The sequence below is a fragment of the Cherax quadricarinatus genome, chromosome 89 (assembly GCF_038502225.1).
Source record: "Cherax quadricarinatus isolate ZL_2023a chromosome 89, ASM3850222v1, whole genome shotgun sequence".
NCBI lineage: Eukaryota > Metazoa > Arthropoda > Malacostraca > Decapoda > Parastacidae > Cherax > Cherax quadricarinatus.
Window position 1 is genome coordinate 1493670 of NC_091380.1, and position 17175 is coordinate 1510844.

General features: G+C 43.9%; 1 protein-coding gene across 7 annotated transcripts; it reads right to left on the reverse strand.

Annotated features, from left to right (window-relative positions):
- Window positions 1–925: 925 nt before the first annotated feature.
- On the reverse strand, window positions 926–13857 carry LOC128697151 (uncharacterized). Of its 7 annotated transcripts, none has more exons than XM_070104061.1 (7): window positions 13726–13857; window positions 11567–11854; window positions 7651–7898; window positions 6430–7150; window positions 3750–3967; window positions 1427–1547; window positions 926–1224 (listed from the first exon to the last, which is right to left on the reverse strand). In XM_070104061.1, exons 2-7 carry the CDS (start codon window positions 11582–11584, stop codon window positions 1132–1134), a joined length of 1419 nt encoding a protein of 472 aa, XP_069960162.1. In that variant the 5' UTR covers window positions 11585–11854; window positions 13726–13857; the 3' UTR covers window positions 926–1131. The 7 variants fall into 7 exon arrangements, with proteins under 7 accessions (XP_069960162.1, XP_069960163.1, XP_069960160.1 ...); XM_070104062.1 differs by having other exon boundaries at window positions 11567–11884; XM_070104059.1 differs by having other exon boundaries at window positions 13642–13857.
- Window positions 13858–17175: the final 3318 nt, after the last annotated feature.

A 17175-nucleotide genomic window follows, 5' to 3' on the forward strand; every position in this document is an offset into this window, starting at 1 on the left:
TATCCGGGGTGGGTTAATATCCGGGGTGGGTTAATATCCGGGGTGGGTTAATATCCGGGGTGGGTTAATATCCAGGGTGGGTTAATATCCAGGGTGGGTTAATATCCAGGGTGGTTTAATAACCTGGGGGGTTTAATATCCGGGGTGGGTTAATATCCAGGGTGGGTTAATATCCAGGGTGGGTTAATATCCAGGGTGGGTTAATATCCGGGGTGGGTTAATATCCAGGGTGGGTTAATATCCGGGGTGGGTTAATATCCAGGGTGGGTTAATATCCAGGGTGGGTTAATATCCAGGGTGGGTTAATATCCAGGGTGGGTTAATAGCCGGGGGGGGTTAATATCCAGGGTGGGTTAATATCCGGGGTGGGTTAATATCCAGGGTGGGTTAATATCCAGGGTGGGTTAATATCCAGGGTGGGTTAATATCAGGGGTGGGTTAATATCCAGGGTGGGTTAATATCCAGGGTGGGTTAATATCCAGGGTGGGTTAATATCCGGGGTGGGTTAATATCCGGGGTGGGTTAATATCCAGGGTGGGTTAATATCCAGGGTGGGTTAATATCCGGGGTGGGTTAATATCCAGGGTGGGTTAATATCCAGGGTGGGTTAATATCCCGGGTGGGTTAATATCCGGGGTGGGTTAATATCCAGGGTGGGTTAATATCCTGGGTGGGTTAATATCCGGGGAGGGATAATACCCAGGGTGGGTTAATATCCGGGGTGGGTTAATATCCGGGGTGGGTTAATATCCAGGGTGGGTTAATATCAGGGGTGGGTTAATATCCAGGGTGGGTTAATATCCAGGGTGGGTTAATATCCGGGGTGGGTTAATATCCGGGGTGGGTTAATATCCAGGGTGGGTTAATATCCGGGGTGGGTTAATATCCGGGGTGGGCTAATACCCGGGGTGGGTTAATTTTGTCCCCAGGATGCAACCCACAACACTTGACTGACACCCAAGTACCTACTTACTGCTAGGTGAACAGTGGCAGCAGAGAGAGAGAGTGAGAGTGAGAGAGAGAGAGAGAGAGAGAGAGAGAGAGAGAGAGAGAGAGAGAGAGAGAGAGAGAGAGAGAGAGAGAGAGAGAGGGAGAGAGAGAGAGAGAGAGAGAGAGAGAGAGAGACAGAATCATGATACAAGAGGAGATGTCATCTTAGGTTTCCTCCTCTTAATTGTTCTGTGGTACTCGTGTCTCCGACGGTCAAACTCTCTGTGGCAAACCTGTCAAAAATAATCATCATAAATAATAATACCCATAATAACTGCAATAATAATACCCATAATAATATACATTAACGATAATAATATATAATAACTGATAATAATATACAATAACGATAATCTATAATATGCAATAACGATAATACTAATATATAATAATAATAATAATAATAATAATAATAATAATAATAATAATACAGACCTTGAGTAACTGTGGGTTACAGGAGGTATTAATGACGTCGCGGATTTGGGCGTAAGTCCAGTGGGAGAGATCTAAGGGTTGTCCTGCCTCCCCCTTCCCTTTACCACCCCCTACCTGCTGCCTGGTGGTCCTGCCTCAGTTTATTTACAGGCTAATACCTGCTATCCTACCTCAGTTAATTTACAGATTAAGACCTGTTATCCTACCTCAGTTAATTTACAGGCTGAGACCTGTTATCCTACCTCAGTTAATTTACAGGCTGAGACCTGTTATCCTACCTCAGTTAATTTACAGACTAAGACCTGTTATCCCACCTCAGTTAATTTACAGACTAAGACCTGTTATCCTACCTCAGTTTATTTACAGGCTAAGACCTGCTATCCTGCCTCAGTTTATTTACAGGCTAAGACCTGCTATCCTGCCTCAGTTTATTTACAGGCTGAGACCTGCTATCCTGCCTTAGTTTATTTACAGGCTAAGACCTGCTATCCTGCCTTAGTTTATTTACAGGCTAAGACCTGCTATCCTGCCTCAGTTTATTTACAGGCTGAGATGTGTTATCCTGCCTCAGTTTATTTACAGGCTGAGATGTGTTATCCTGCCTCAGTTTATTTACAGGTTGAGATGTGTTATCCTGCCTCAGTTTATTTACAGGTTGAGATGTGTTATCCTGCCTCAGTTTATTTACAGGTTAAGACCTGCTATCCTGCCTCAGTTTATTTACAGGTTAAGACCTGCTATCCTGCCTCAGTTTATTTACAGGTTAAGACCTGCTATCCTGCCTCAGTTTATTTACAGGTTAAGACCTGCTATCCTGCCTCAGTTTATTTACAGGTTAAGACCTGCTATCCTGCCTCAGTTTATTTACAGGTTAAGACCTGCTATCCTGCCTCAGTTTATTTACAGGCTAAAACCTGCTATCCTGCCTCAGTTTATTTACAGGCTAAGACCTGCTATCCTGCCTCAGTTTATTTACAGGCTAAGACCTGCTATCCTGCCTTAGTTTATTTACAGGCTAAGACCTGCTATCCTGCCTCAGTTTATTTACAGGCTGAGACCTGCTATCCTGCCTTAGTTTATTTACAGGCTAAGACCTGCTATCCTGCCTCAGTTTATTTACAGGCTAAGACCTGCTATCCTGCCTCAGTTTATTTACAGGCTGAGATGTGTTATCCTGCCTCAGTTTATTTACAGGCTGAGATGTGTTATCCTGCCTCAGTTTATTTACAGGTTGAGATGTGTTATCCTGCCTCAGTTTATTTACAGGCTGAGATGTGTTATCCTGCCTCAGTTTATTTACAGGTTAAGACCTGCTATCCTGCCTCAGTTTATTTACAGGTTAAGACCTGCTATCCTGCCTCAGTTTATTTACAGGTTAAGACCTGCTATCCTGCCTCAGTTTATTTACAGGTTAAGACCTGCTATCCTGCCTCAGTTTATTTACAGGTTGAGATGTGTTATCCTGCCTCAGTTTATTTACAGGTTGAGATGTGTTATCCTGCCTCAGTTTATTTACAGGCTGAGATGTGTTATCCTGCCTCAGTTTATTTACAGGCTGAGATGTGTTATCCTGCCTCAGTTTATTTACAGGCTGAGACCTGCTATCCTGCCTTAGTTTATTTACAGGCTAAGACCTGCTATCCTGCCTCAGTTTATTTACAGGCTGAGATGTGTTATCCTGCCTCAGTTTATTTACAGGCTGAGATGTGTTATCCTGCCTCAGTTTATTTACAGGCTGAGATGTGTTATCCTGCCTCAGTTTATTTACAGGCTGAGATGTGTTATCCTGCCTCAGTTTATTTACAGGTTGAGATGTGTTATCCTGCCTCAGTTTATTTACAGGCTGAGATGTGTTATCCTGCCTCAGTTTATTTACAGGCTAAGACCTGCTATCCTGCCTTAGTTTATTTACAGGCTAAGACCTGCTATCCTACCTCAGTTTATTTACAGGTTAAGACCTGCTATCCTACCTCAGTTTATTTACAGGCTAAGACCTGCTATCCTACCTCAGTTTATTTACAGGTTAAGACCTGCTATCTGCCTCAGTTTATTTACAGGCTAAGACCTGCTATCCTACCTCAGTTTATTTACAGGCTAAGACCTGCTATCCTGCCTCAGTTTATTTACAGGCTGAGATGTGTTATCCTGCCTCAGTTTATTTACAGGCTGAGATGTGTTATCCTGCCTCAGTTTATTTACAGGCTGAGATGTGTTATCCTGCCTCAGTTTATTTACAGGCTATTTACAACAAAAGCAATATTAATAACAATTACAAAACTGACAATAAATTTCCCGACAAGAGCGACAAGAAGGATGCACTAACCTTTGTGGATTAACCAGGTTGTCGTGGGCGTCATTGGAGTCTTGTAAGGATACAAACGTTAGCTTCACAGCTAATTCTAAATCTTCCTCCTCCTGTTTTATCTGCTTCTGATGTTCTTCCTTCCTTCTTTGCTTGTTCTCCTCTTCCTCTCTTCTCAACTTCTCCTGCTGCTGCTGCTGCTGCTGATGTTCTCTTTCTATCCACTCAAGTTCCTCACCCTTGGAAGAGAAAGGTTGTTCTTGAACCCTAAGTTACCAGGGTTTAAAATGTTGGCAACACACAGCAAGCACACGATATAAAGTCATTATAATCATAGCCGTAATTTTGAAGGGGTAGAAGGGTAAGCCAGTGGAAGGCCTCGGTCAGATGTCCAACAGCTCCAGCTGTGGGTCATCATATGACTAAGACCCACGTCAGGAAACACTTATTCTGTTTCCTGACGAACTTTGGCTAAAGTAACAAAGTAAGTTTCACTCCCCCCCCATGGTGAGGGGGGAGTCTTGATCTAAGCAATTAAACCAAAGTAAGTTTCACTCCCCCCCCCCATGGTGAGGGGGGAGTCTTGATCTAAGCAATTAAACCTATGCTTCAGTTCGTTGGCTCGAGCCTGAATGCCTTCCCTTCCCCAGGTACTGGTAAGACACCACCGGGTTTAGTGCACCCCCCTTGAATGTAATAATAATTACAATAATAATAATAATTGCCAGGTTTAATTAAGTTGGGTAAGGGTTGTCTGGAAACAAAACAACTGGATCTTTTGGTCATCTGACCAAGGCATTCCGCTGGCTTACCAACCCACTCCTCTAAAAATCATGGTTATAATTATAAGCTACTGAGTCCTGTAGCGAGGATAAAAACAGGCAACATTACTACCTCGGAGATAATGACTCTCATTCGTTCTCACAGGGGGGTGGAGTCAAGCACACGTTCTCACAGGGGGGTGGAGTCAAGCACACGTTCTCACAGGGGGGTGGAGTCAAGCACACGTTCTCACAGGGGGGTGGAGTCAAGCACACGTTCTCACAGGGGGGTGGAGTCAAGCACACGTTCTCACAGGGGGGTGGAGTCAAGCACACGTTCTCACAGGGGGGTGGAGTCAAGCACACGTTCTCACAGGGGGGTGGAGTCAAGCACACGTTCTCCCAGGGGGGTGGAGTCAAGCACACATCCCATTGGTTGAAAATACCGTATTCGTTCATCGCATCGTTGTCTCGCCAGACGAGTGCTATTTCTACTATTGAAATTAAGAAATTTTACTATGTAATAAGGGTAGAGATGTTACATATATACATATATATCAATAACAACACTGCGCTAGACGAGGATTCTAACCCATGTTGTACTGGCCCACCATTGTGAGCGAGAACCACACGACGCCTTAACCCACAGGACCACCTAACATGGGCTCGAACCCTTGGCTAGCGCAGTGTTGTTATTGATCAATACCACTCGTTCGTGGTTACAATATTATATATATATATATATATATATATATATATATATATATATATATATATATATATATATATATATATATATATATATATATATATATATATATATATATATATATATATATATATATATATATATATATATATATATATATATGTCGTGCCGAATAGGCAGAACTTGCGATCTTGGCTTAAATAGCAACGCTCATCTTGCCATATAGGACAAGCGAAAATTTGTGTATGCAATAATTTCGCAAAAATCATCGTAAACATAACGAAAAAAATATATTTCATGGTGTTTGTTTAGTATTAAATTACTGTAAACGTATTTAAAATATATTTAGTAGGATTAGGCCAAAATAAATTGCGCTTCATATAATAAGGTTAGGTAAGTTTTCTAAGATTCTTTTTGTGCAAAATTTAAATTTTTTACATTAACATTATTGAAAAAAAATATATCTTTAAACGTCTAAGAGAAATTTTCAGAAAGGACTTAATTTTAGATGACTTTTTGCTAATTGACCAGTTTTACATATTCGGCACGACATATATATATATATGTCGTGCCGAATAGGCAGAATTTGCGATCTTGGCCTAAATAGCAACGATCATCTTGCCATATAGGACAAGTGAAAATTTGTGTATGCAATAATTTCGCCAAAATCATTTTGAACTTAACGATAAAAATATATTTCACTGTGTTTGTTTAGTATTAAATTACTGTAAACAAATCTAAAATATATTTAGTTGGGTTAGGCTAAAATAAATTGTTCTTGTTATAATAAGGTTAGGTAAGTTTTCTAAGATTCTTTTGTTGCAAAATTAAAAATTTTTACATTAACATTAATGAAAAAAATGTATCTTTAATCGTATAAGAGAAAATTTTCGAAAGGACTTAATTTTAAATGAGTTCTTGCTAATTGACCAATTTTACATATTCGGCACGACATATATATATATATATATATATATATATATATATATATATATATATATATATATATATATATATATATATATAATTTGAGAATTCCTGAGGTAGAAAACTAATGGTGCTTTCAGAATCACAATGAGCCATTAGGGTCTGAGCTGCTTGAAAAATAGCCCAAAAAATGCCTTTATAGGCTAAAAGCGCTGTTGGAATACCCAAAGAATACTCCCCACCCCCCATCATCCTTCAACCTCCCTCATCTTCTCTACCTTCTCGCCCTTCCCCTCTGACCTACCTTAAGGAGGGGAGTGAGGTGGTGTAGGGCACAGGTGTGTCTGGCAGGTTCCTCGCATGTCCTACACCACATATCCTCCATGGTGTCCTCTGAAGGAGGCGCTGAAGGAGAGAGGAGCACCACTGTGTCCTGCTGGTAACAAGCTGATCCTTCCTGAGTTCCTACGGGCGAATGACTCGTGTGGGGAGGAGAAGGATGAGGAAGGAAGTAGCAAGGATCAGGAGGATAACCAGAAGGTCCTACTTCGGAAGTCTGTAGACTTGGGTATATTCGATTTTGAACGTCTGGCGGCTGTGTAGGAGTGGAAAGAGGAGGAGGAGGAAGAGAAGAGGGAGGAGGAGGAGGAAGAGAAGAGGGAGGAGGAGGAAGAGAAGAAGGAGGAGGAGGGGGAAGAGAAGAAGGAGGAGGGGGGAGAGAAGAAGAAGGAGGAGGAGAAGCAAGAGAAGAAGGAGGAAGAGGAGAGCGCCTCTGTCGCACTCGTACTTTGAAAACCAAACGATTGCGCTGAAGAGGACGACGAGTGTGAAACTGAGGAAGAGGAGGTTGTGGAGGAAGAGGAGAAGGAGGTAGAGGAGGCGGAGGAGGAAGAGGAGGTGGAGGAGGTGCCTTGTATTTTTTGTGCTGCTTTTTGTGCTGTAGCTTCTTGTGCTGTAGCTTGGACGCCTGGCTCTGCTGCAGCGCCTTCAGCCGCGCCAGGTCCTTCAGGTGAGCCAACATGTACCTGCATACACACAAGAATTACTTTCTAGTCTGGTCCATAGCAGATTCTCTCTCTCTCCCCCTCTCTCTCTCTCTCTCTCTCTCTCTCTACAAATTATATAATCTCTTGATCAATTAATAATTTTGCAGACATCTGATCATTTGTTTCCTCGTAAGAGAAAAAACCACATCACCTAAATGCTCGTCATTAAAAACCAGGACATTGTTTATCCTTCCAGAAGTGTAAATCACTTGCCTCTCGATTTGTCACTACTGTAAATCTTGGCTCTAAAGACATGATGTTTGGGGACAAGAAAGCATTATGTAAAACAATATTTATGAAGCTCAGCCCTGAGCGAAAAGTATTATCAGTAACACCTCGGTCAGCACACATGTTTAAATCGTGTCGTCATTAGTGAATTTTGTAACTGAGATCTAAGGTTAGTGCTGTAAACTGAAGCCCTTGCAGCTGGTCACTTTCGTAAACTTTAGTCTGTCAGGGAGGGAGAGACACACTCTTACCTGTTAGTTTGAATCCTGTCGGTATTGACAATCTCCCGACAGAGAGGACACATCATCAGCTTTCCCTTTGGTACTTGTAGCTTCTTGGCTCGTTGACGCTGGCCTCTGTGGCCCTCTTGACCGTCTTCCTGGGAGGACAGGAGGTCAAGCACGCAAATAACACAGAAGGTGTGAAGGCAAGGTGTCATCTTGGGTGTGTGGTTACCCTCGTCGTATTCTTCCATGCAGACGGGGCAGTCAAGACGATCCTGTAGAAGGAGAGCAAGTAAGAACTATATTATTAATATTCCCAGAGGGTTAATAACCCAAGATAACTCAAGATTCTTCAAGACTAGGGGACTGACCATCTTGCCAACTGAGGGACTGACTATCTTGCCAACTGAGGGACTGACCATCTTGCCAACTGAGGGACTGACTATCTTGCCAACTGAGGGACTGACTATCTTGCCAACTGAGGGACTGACCATCTTGCCAACTGAGGGACTGACTATCTTGCCAACTGAGGGACTGACTATCTTGCCAGCTGAGGGACTGACCATCTTGCCAACTGAGGGACTGACTATCTTGCCAACTGAGGGACTGACTATCTTGCCAACTGAGGGACTGACCATCTTGCCAACTGAGGGACTGACCATCTTGCCAACTGAGGGACTGACTATCTTGCCAACTGAGGGACTGACTATCTTGCCAACTGAGGGACTGACTATCTTGCCAACTGAGGGACTGACCACCTTGCCAACTGAGGGACTGACTATCTTGCCAACTGAGGGACTGACCATCTTGCCAACTGAGGGACTGACTATCTTGCCAACTGAGGGACTGACTATCTTGCCAACTGAGGGACTGACTATCTTGCCAACTGAGGGACTGACCACCTTGCCAACTGAGGGACTGACTATCTTGCCAACTGAGGGACTGACTATCTTGCCAACTGAGGGACTGACCACCTTGCCAACTGAGGGACTGACTATCTTGCCTACTGAGGGACTGACCATCTTGCCAACTGAGGGACTGACTATCTTGCCTACTGAGGGACTGACCATCTTGCCAACTGAGGGACTGACCATCTTGACAACTGAGGGACTGACCATCTTGACAACTGAGGGACTGACCATCTTGACAACTGAGGGACTGACTATCTTGACAACTGAGGGACTGACCATCTTGACAACTGAGGGACTAACCATCTTGACAACTGAGGGACTGACCATCTTGACAACTGATGGACTAACCATCTTGACAACTAAGGGACTGACCATCTTGACAATTAAGGGACTGACCATCTTGACAACTAAGGGACCGACCATCTTGACAACTAAGGGACTGACCGTCTTGACAACTAAGGGACTGACCATCTTGACAACTGAGGGACTGACCATCTTGACAACTGAGGGACTGACCATCTTGACAACTGAAGGACTGACCATCTTGACAACTGAGGGACTGACCATCTTGACAACTGAGGGACTGACCATCTTGACAACTGAGGGACTGACCATCTTGACAACTAAGGGACTGACCATCTTGACAACTGAGGGACTGACCATCTTGACAACTGAGGGACTGACCATCTTGACAACTAAGGGACTGACCATCTTGACAACTAAGGGACTGACCATCTTGACAACTGAGGGACTGACCATCTTGACAACTGAGGGACTAACCATCTTGACAACTGAGGGACTGACCATCTTGACAACTGAGGGACTGACCATCTTGACAACTGAGGGACTGACCATCTTGACAACTGAGGGACTGACCATCTTGACAACTGAGGGACTGACCATCTTGACAACTGAAGGACTGACCATCTTGACAACTGAAGGACTGACCATCTTGACAACTGAGGGACTGACCATCTTGACAACTGAGGGACTGACCATCTTCAGTACTAAGGGACTGACCATCTTCAGTACTAAGGGACTGACCATCTTCAGTACTAAGGGACTGACCATCTTGACAACTGAGGGACTGACCATCTTGACAACTGAGGGACTGACCATCTTGACAACTGAGGGACTGACCATCTTCAGTACTAAGGGATTGACCATCTTCAGTACTAAGGGACTGACCATCTTGACAACTAAGGAACTGACCATCTTCAGTACTAAGGGACTGACCATCTTCAGTACTAAGGGACTGACCATCTTCAGCACTAAGGGACTGACCATCTTCAGTACTAAGGGACTGACCATCTTCAGTACTAAGGGACTGACCATCTTCAGTACTAAGGGACTGACCATCTTCAGTACTAAGGGACTGACCATCTTCAGTACTAAGGGACTGACCATCTTCAGTACTAAGGGACTGACCATCTTCAGCACTAAGGGACTGACCATCTTCAGTACTAAGGGACTGACCATCTTCAGTACTAAGGGACTGACCATCTTCAGTACTAAGGGACTGACCATCTTCAGCACTAAGGGACTGACCATCTTCAGCACTAAGGGACTAACCATCTTCAGTACTAAGGGACTGACCATCTTCAGTACTAAGGGACTGACCATCTTCAGCACTAAGGGACTGACCATCTTCAGTACTAAGGGACTGACCATCTTCAGTACTAAGGGACTGACCATCTTCAGTACTAAGGGACTGACCATCTTCAGTACTAAGGGACTGACCATCTTCAGTACTAAGGGACTGACCATCTTCAGTACTAAGGAACTGACCATCTTCAGTACTAAGGGACTGACCATCTTCAGTACTAAGGGACTGACCATCTTCAGTACTAAGGAACTGACCATCTTCAGTACTAAGGGACTGACCATCTTCAGTACTAAGGGACTGACCATCTTCAGTACTAAGGGACTGACCATCTTCAGTACTAAGGGACTGACCATCTTCAGTACTAAGGGACTGACCATCTTCAGTACTAAGGGACTGACCATCTTCAGTACTAAGTGACTGACCATCTTCAGTACTAAGGGACTGACCATCTTCAGTACTAAGGGACTGACCATCTTCAGTACTAAGGGACTGACCATCTTCAGTACTAAGGGACTGACCATCTTCAGTACTAAGGGACTGACCATCTTCAGTACTAAGGGACTGACCATCTTCAGTACTAAGTGACTGACCATCTTCAGTACTAAGGGACTGACCATCTTCAGTACTAAGGGACTGACCATCTTCAGTACTAAGGGACTGACCATCTTCAGTACTAAGGGACTGACCATCTTCAGTACTAAGGGACTGACCATCTTCAGTACTAAGGGACTGACCATCTTCAGTACTAAGGGACTGACCATCTTCAGTACTAAGTGACTGACCATCTTCAGTACTAAGTGACTGACCATCTTCAGTACTAAGTGACTGACCATCTTCAGTACTAAGGGACTGACCATCTTCAGTACTAAGTGACTGACCATCTTCAGTACTAAGGGACTGACCATCTTCAGTACTAAGTGACTGACCATCTTCAGTACTAAGTGACTGACCATCTTCAGTACTAAGGAACTGACCATCTTCAGTACTAAGAGACTGACCATCTTCAGTACTAAGTGACTGACCATCTTCAGTACTAAGGGACTGACCATCTTCAGTACTAAGTGACTGACCATCTTCAGTACTAAGAGACTGACCATCTTCAGTACTAAGGGACTGACCATCTTCAGTACTAAGGGACTGACCATCTTCAGTACTAAGGGACTTACCATCTTCAGTACTAAGTGACTGACCATCTTCAGTACTAAGAGACTGACCATCTTCAGTACTAAGGGACTGACCATCTTCAGTACTAAGGGACTGACCATCTTCAGTACTAAGGGACTGACCATCTTCAGTACTAAGGGACTGACCATCTTCAGTACTAAGGGACTGACCATCTTCAGTACTAAGGGACTGACGATCTCTCAGTGTATAACTACTGTATATATACATACAAACACAGATCAAGAAAGTCATGTCCTCTCACCTCTTCCTCTTCGTCCATGGCTTTATTTCTCTCTCTTTTATTAATCTTTCTCCCTCTGTTTTTCTCTGTTAATCTCCGTTTTATCCTGTTCAACTTCCCCGTTCTTCTGCTTTTGTTGTTCCGTTAATTTCTGTTCTTCTGTTCTTCAAGATTCGGAGTCACAGTTCACAACTTGGTCGAGAATATCTGTCAGGTGCTGGATCAACCAGGCTGTTGTGGCTACGTGGCCCGCTACGTGTGGGCCACCTAACCACTAACACCAACAACTTGCTTGATTATCGTCAAAATCTGTTTGTATCAAATATAATTTATATTTTTCTGTTTATATAAAAATACATTTATATAATTGTGTTGTTTCTGCAGTTTTTACATATAAATTTTCTCTGTTATTTTAAAATAATTCAAAATTATCCGATAAGGAGCCAGAAGAAAGTTGTAAACATTCCCAAACATCCTCAGACATTCCCAAACATCTTCAGACATCCCCAAACATCTTCAGACATTCCCAAACATCTTCAGACATCCCCAAACATCTTCAGACATTCCCAAACATCTTCAGACATTCCCAAACACCTTCAGACATCCCCAAACATCTTCAGACATTCCCAAACAACTTCAGACATTCCCAAACATCTTCAGACATTCCCAAACATCTTCAGACATTCCCAAACATCTTCAAACATTCCCAAACATCTTCAGACATTCCCAAACATCTTCAAACATTCCCAAACATCTTCAAACATTCCCAAACATCTTCAAACATTCCCAAACATCTTCAGACATTCCCAAACATCTTCAAACATTCCCAAACATCTTCAGACATTCCCAAACATCTTCAAACATTCCCAAACATCTTCAGACATTCCCAAACATCTTCAAACATTCCCAAACATCTTCAGACATTCCCAAACATCTTCAGACATTCCCAAACATCTTCAAACATTCCCAAACATCTTCAGACATTCCCAAACATCTTCAGACATTCCCAAACATCTTCAGACATTCCCAAACATCTTCAGACATTCCCAAACATCTTCAAACATTCCCAAACATCTTCAAACATTCCCAAACATCTTCAGACATTCCCAAACATCTTCAGACATTCCCAAACATCTTCAGACATTCCCAAACATCTTCAGACATTCCCAAACATCTTCAGACATTCCCAAACATCTTCAGACATTCCCAAACATCTTCAGACATTCCCAAACATCTTCAGACATTCCCAAACATCTTCAGACATTCCCAAACATCTTCAGACATTCCCAAACATCTTCAGACATTTCCAAACATCTTTAGACATTCTCAAACATCTTCAGGCATTCCCAAACATCCTCAGACATTCCCAAACATCCTCAGACATTCCCAAACATCTTCAGACATTCCCAAACATCTTCAGACATTCCCAAACATCTTCAAACATTCCCAAACATCTTCAGACATTCCCAAACATCTTCAGACATTCCCAAACATCTTCAGACATTCCCAAACATCTTCAGACATTCCCAAACATCTTCAAACATTCCCAAACATCTTCAGACATTCCCAAACATCTTCAGACATTCCCAAACATCTTCAAACATTCCCAAACATCTTCAGACATTCCCAAACATCTTCAAACATTCCCAAACATCTTCAGACATTCCCAAACATCTTCAGACATTCCCAAACATCTTCAGACATTCCCAAACATCTTCAGACATTCCCAAACATCTTCAGACATTCCCAAACATCTTCAGACATTCCCAAACATCTTCAGACATTCCCAAACATCTTCAGACATTCCCAAACATCTTCAGGCATTCCCAAACATCCTCAGACATTCCCAAACATCCTCAGACATTCCCAAACATCTTCAAACATTCCCAAACATCTTCAAACATTCCCAAACATTTTACAGACATTTGAAAATCATGCAGAATATTTTCAGAACTGTGAAAGAGATTAAGATGTCACAGGGAGCTCACAAAGGTCTTCCTTGAGCTTTGAGCTTTACCACAAAGCTCACTTCACGTCACACAAGACAAAGAGCTGACAGCTGGGTCACAATACAGCTCTTGGACCTTTCGACTTGCCTCATGCAAAGAGAGATAGCTGCCAAGTGGATTAAAATGTAGCTGTTAGACCCTTCGTTTCGCGTCATGAGAGAGATTGCTCACATTTGGCTTATAGCTCTTGGGCCGTTCACTCGCATCCCACAAGTTAGTTATACTATAGTTCCTTGGAGAAGTGTGAACAGATATATTGCTTTCTGTTTGCCAGTGGTGGTAGTGATGGTGGTGGTGCTCTTATCTTACACTCCCTCCCCCCCATATCCCCACCATTATCTCCATCAAACCTCCCCCCCTTCTTCTCTCATCTCCCTCCCCTCCCACGTGTCCTATTTCTCCTGGGCTCACACATTTCCTCCCTACTTCCTACCCTCCCTTCTTTCTTTCTCTTTTTAATTCTTCATCCCGTCTCTCTATCTATCTATATATCTATGTGTGTGTGTGTGTGTGTGTGTGTGTGTGTGTGTGTGTGTGTGTGTGTGTGTGTGTGTGTGTGTGTGTGTGTGTGTGTGTGTGTGTGTGTGTGTGTGTGTGTGTGTGTGTGTGTGTGTGTGTGTGTGTGTGTGTGTACTCACCTAATTGTACTCACCTAATTGTGGTTGCAGGGGTCGAGACTCAGCTCCTGGCCCCGCCTCTTCACTGATCGCTACTGGATCCTCTCTCTCTCTGCTTCCTGAGCTTTGTCATACCTCTTCTTAAAACTATGTATGGTTCCTGCCTCCACTACTTCACTTGCTAGGCTATTCCACTTGCTGACAACTCTATGACTGAAGAAATACTTCCTAACGTCCCTGTGACTCGTCTGAGTCTTCAGCTTCCAGTTGTGACCCCTTGTCCCTGTGTCCCCTCTCTGGAACATCCTATCTCTGTCCACCTTGTCTATTCCCCGCAGTATCTTGTATGTCGTTATCATGTCTCCCCTGACCCTTCTGTCCTCCAGTGTCGTCAGTCCGATTTCCCTTAACCTTTCCTCGTACGACATTCCCTTGAGCTCTGGGACTAGCCTTGTTGCAAACCTTTGTACTTTCTCTAACTTCTTGACGTGCTTGACCAGGTGTGGGTTCCAGACTGGTGCTGCATACTCCAGTATGGGTCTAACATACACAGTGTACAGTGTCTTGAACGATTCCTTATTAAGGTATCGGAACGCTATTCTCAGGTTTGCCAGGCGCCCGTATGCTGCAGCGGTTATTTGGTTGATGTGTGCCTCCGGTGATGTGCTCGGTGTTATGGTCACCCCAAGGTCTTTCTCCCTGAGTGAGGTCTGTAGTCTTTGTCCACCTAGCCTATATTCTGTCTGCGGTCTTCTTTGCCCCTCCCCAATCTTCATGACTTTGCATTTGGCTGGATTGAATTCGAGGAGCCAGTTACTGGACCACATGTCCAGCCTCTCCAGGTCTCTTTGCAGTCCTGCCTCATCCTCGTCCGATTTAATTCTTCTCATCAACTTCACGTCATCTGCGAACAGGGACACTTCAGAGTCTATTCCTTCCATCATGTCGTTCACATATATCAAAAATAGCACTGGTCCTAGAACTGACCCCTGTGGGACCCCGCTCGTAACAGGCGCCCACTGTGATACCTCTTCACGTACCATGACTCGTTGCTGCCTCCCTGTCAGGTATTCCCTTATCCATTGCAGTGCCCTTCCTTTTACGTGTGCCTGATCCTCCAGCTTCTGCACTAATCTCTTGTGGGGAACTGTGTCAAAGGCCTTCCTGCAGTCTAGGAAAACGCAATCTACCCAACCCTCTCTCTCGTGTCTTACTTCTGTTACCTTGTCATAAAACTCCAGGAGGTTTGTGATACAAGATTTGCCTTCCATGAACCCATGCTGGTTTTCATTTATAATCTTGTTCCTTTCCAGGTGTTCGACCACTCTCCTCCTGATAATCTTCTCCATGACTTTGCACACAATACATGTCAGAGACACAGGTCTGTAGTTTAGTGCCTCGTTTCTGTTTCCTTTCTTAAATATGGGGACTACATTAGCTGTCTTCCATTTCTCAGGTAGTTGCCCAGTTTCAAGGGATGTGTTGAAGATTGTGGTTAGAGGCACACACAGCATCTCTGCTCCTTCTCTAAGGACCCATGGGGAGATGTTGTCCGGTCCCATCGCCTTTGAGGTGTCAAGGTCACTTAAGAGCTTCTTCACCTCCTCCTCAGTTGTTCGTATGTCATCCAACACTTGTTGGTATATTCCCTCTTGATGTTCCCTTCTGTGCTGTCTTCCCACAGCCCTTCCTGTCTCTACTGTAAAAACTTCCTTAAATCTCCTGTTCAGCTCCTCACATACCTCCTGATCATTTCTTGTGAGTTCTCCACCTTCTGTCCTTAATCTGATCACCTGGTCTTTGACTGTTGTCTTCCTCCTGATGTGGCTATACAACAGTTTCGGGTCAGTCTTGATTCTCGATGCTATGTCATTTTCATACTGTCGCTGGGCCTCCCTCCTTACCTGTGCGTACTCGTTCCTGGCTCTGCGACTGATCTCCCTATTTTCGTGTGTTCTCTGCCTTCTGTACTTTTTCCATTCTCTATTGCACTTTGTTTTTGCCTCCTTACACCGTCGGGTAAACCAGGGGCTTGTTCTGGTCTTCCCGTTGTTACTGTTGCCCTTGGGAATGAACCTTTCCACTGCCTCCTTGCATTTTGTTGCTACATATTCCATCATTTCATTTACTGGCTTTCCTGCCAGTTCTCTGTCCCACTGGACCTCCCGCAGGAAGTTCTTCAACCCTATGTAGTCCCCTCTTTTATAGTCAGGCTTTTCCCATTCTACTCCTGTTATTCTCTCCACTTGCAGCTCTACTATGTATTCAAAGCACAGAACCACGTGGTCGCTAGCTCCTAGGGGACTCTCATACTTGATGTCCTCAATGTCTGAGCTGCCCAGGGTGAACACAAGGTCCAATCTTGCTGGTTCATCCTCCCCTCTCACTCTGGTAGTGTCCTTAACATGTTGGTGCATGAGGTTTTCCAGCACCACGTCCAACATCCTGGCTCTCCATGTTTCGGGACCCCCATGTGGCTCCAGGTTTTCCCAGTCAATCTCCCTGTGGTTGAAATCCCCCATAACCAGCAACTTTGCTCTGCTGGAGTGAGCTCTTCTTGCCACCTCAGCAAGTGTGTCCACCATTGCTCTGTTGCTCTCTTCATATTCCTCTCTTGGCCTCCTGCAGTTCTGTGGTGGATTATACATCACTGCAATGACCACTTTGTGTTCCCCAGACTGAAGTGTACCTGCTATGTAGTCTCTTTCTCCTGTCTCATCTATTCCTTCCATTTTCTCGAATTTCCATCTGTTTTTTACGAGCAGAGCAACCCCACCTCCCCCCCTACCCCTTCTATCTTTCCTCATGATCTGGTATCCTGGTGGGAAGATTGCATCTGTTATTGTCTCCATGAGTTTTGTTTCTGTAACTGCTATGATGTCTGGGGACTTCTCATTGATTCTTTCTTGCCATTCCTCATGTTTATTCGTTAATCCATCTGCATTTGTGTACCAAACCTTCAACTTCTGTTCTAATACTGTAACTGTGGTGCGGGGGGTGGAAA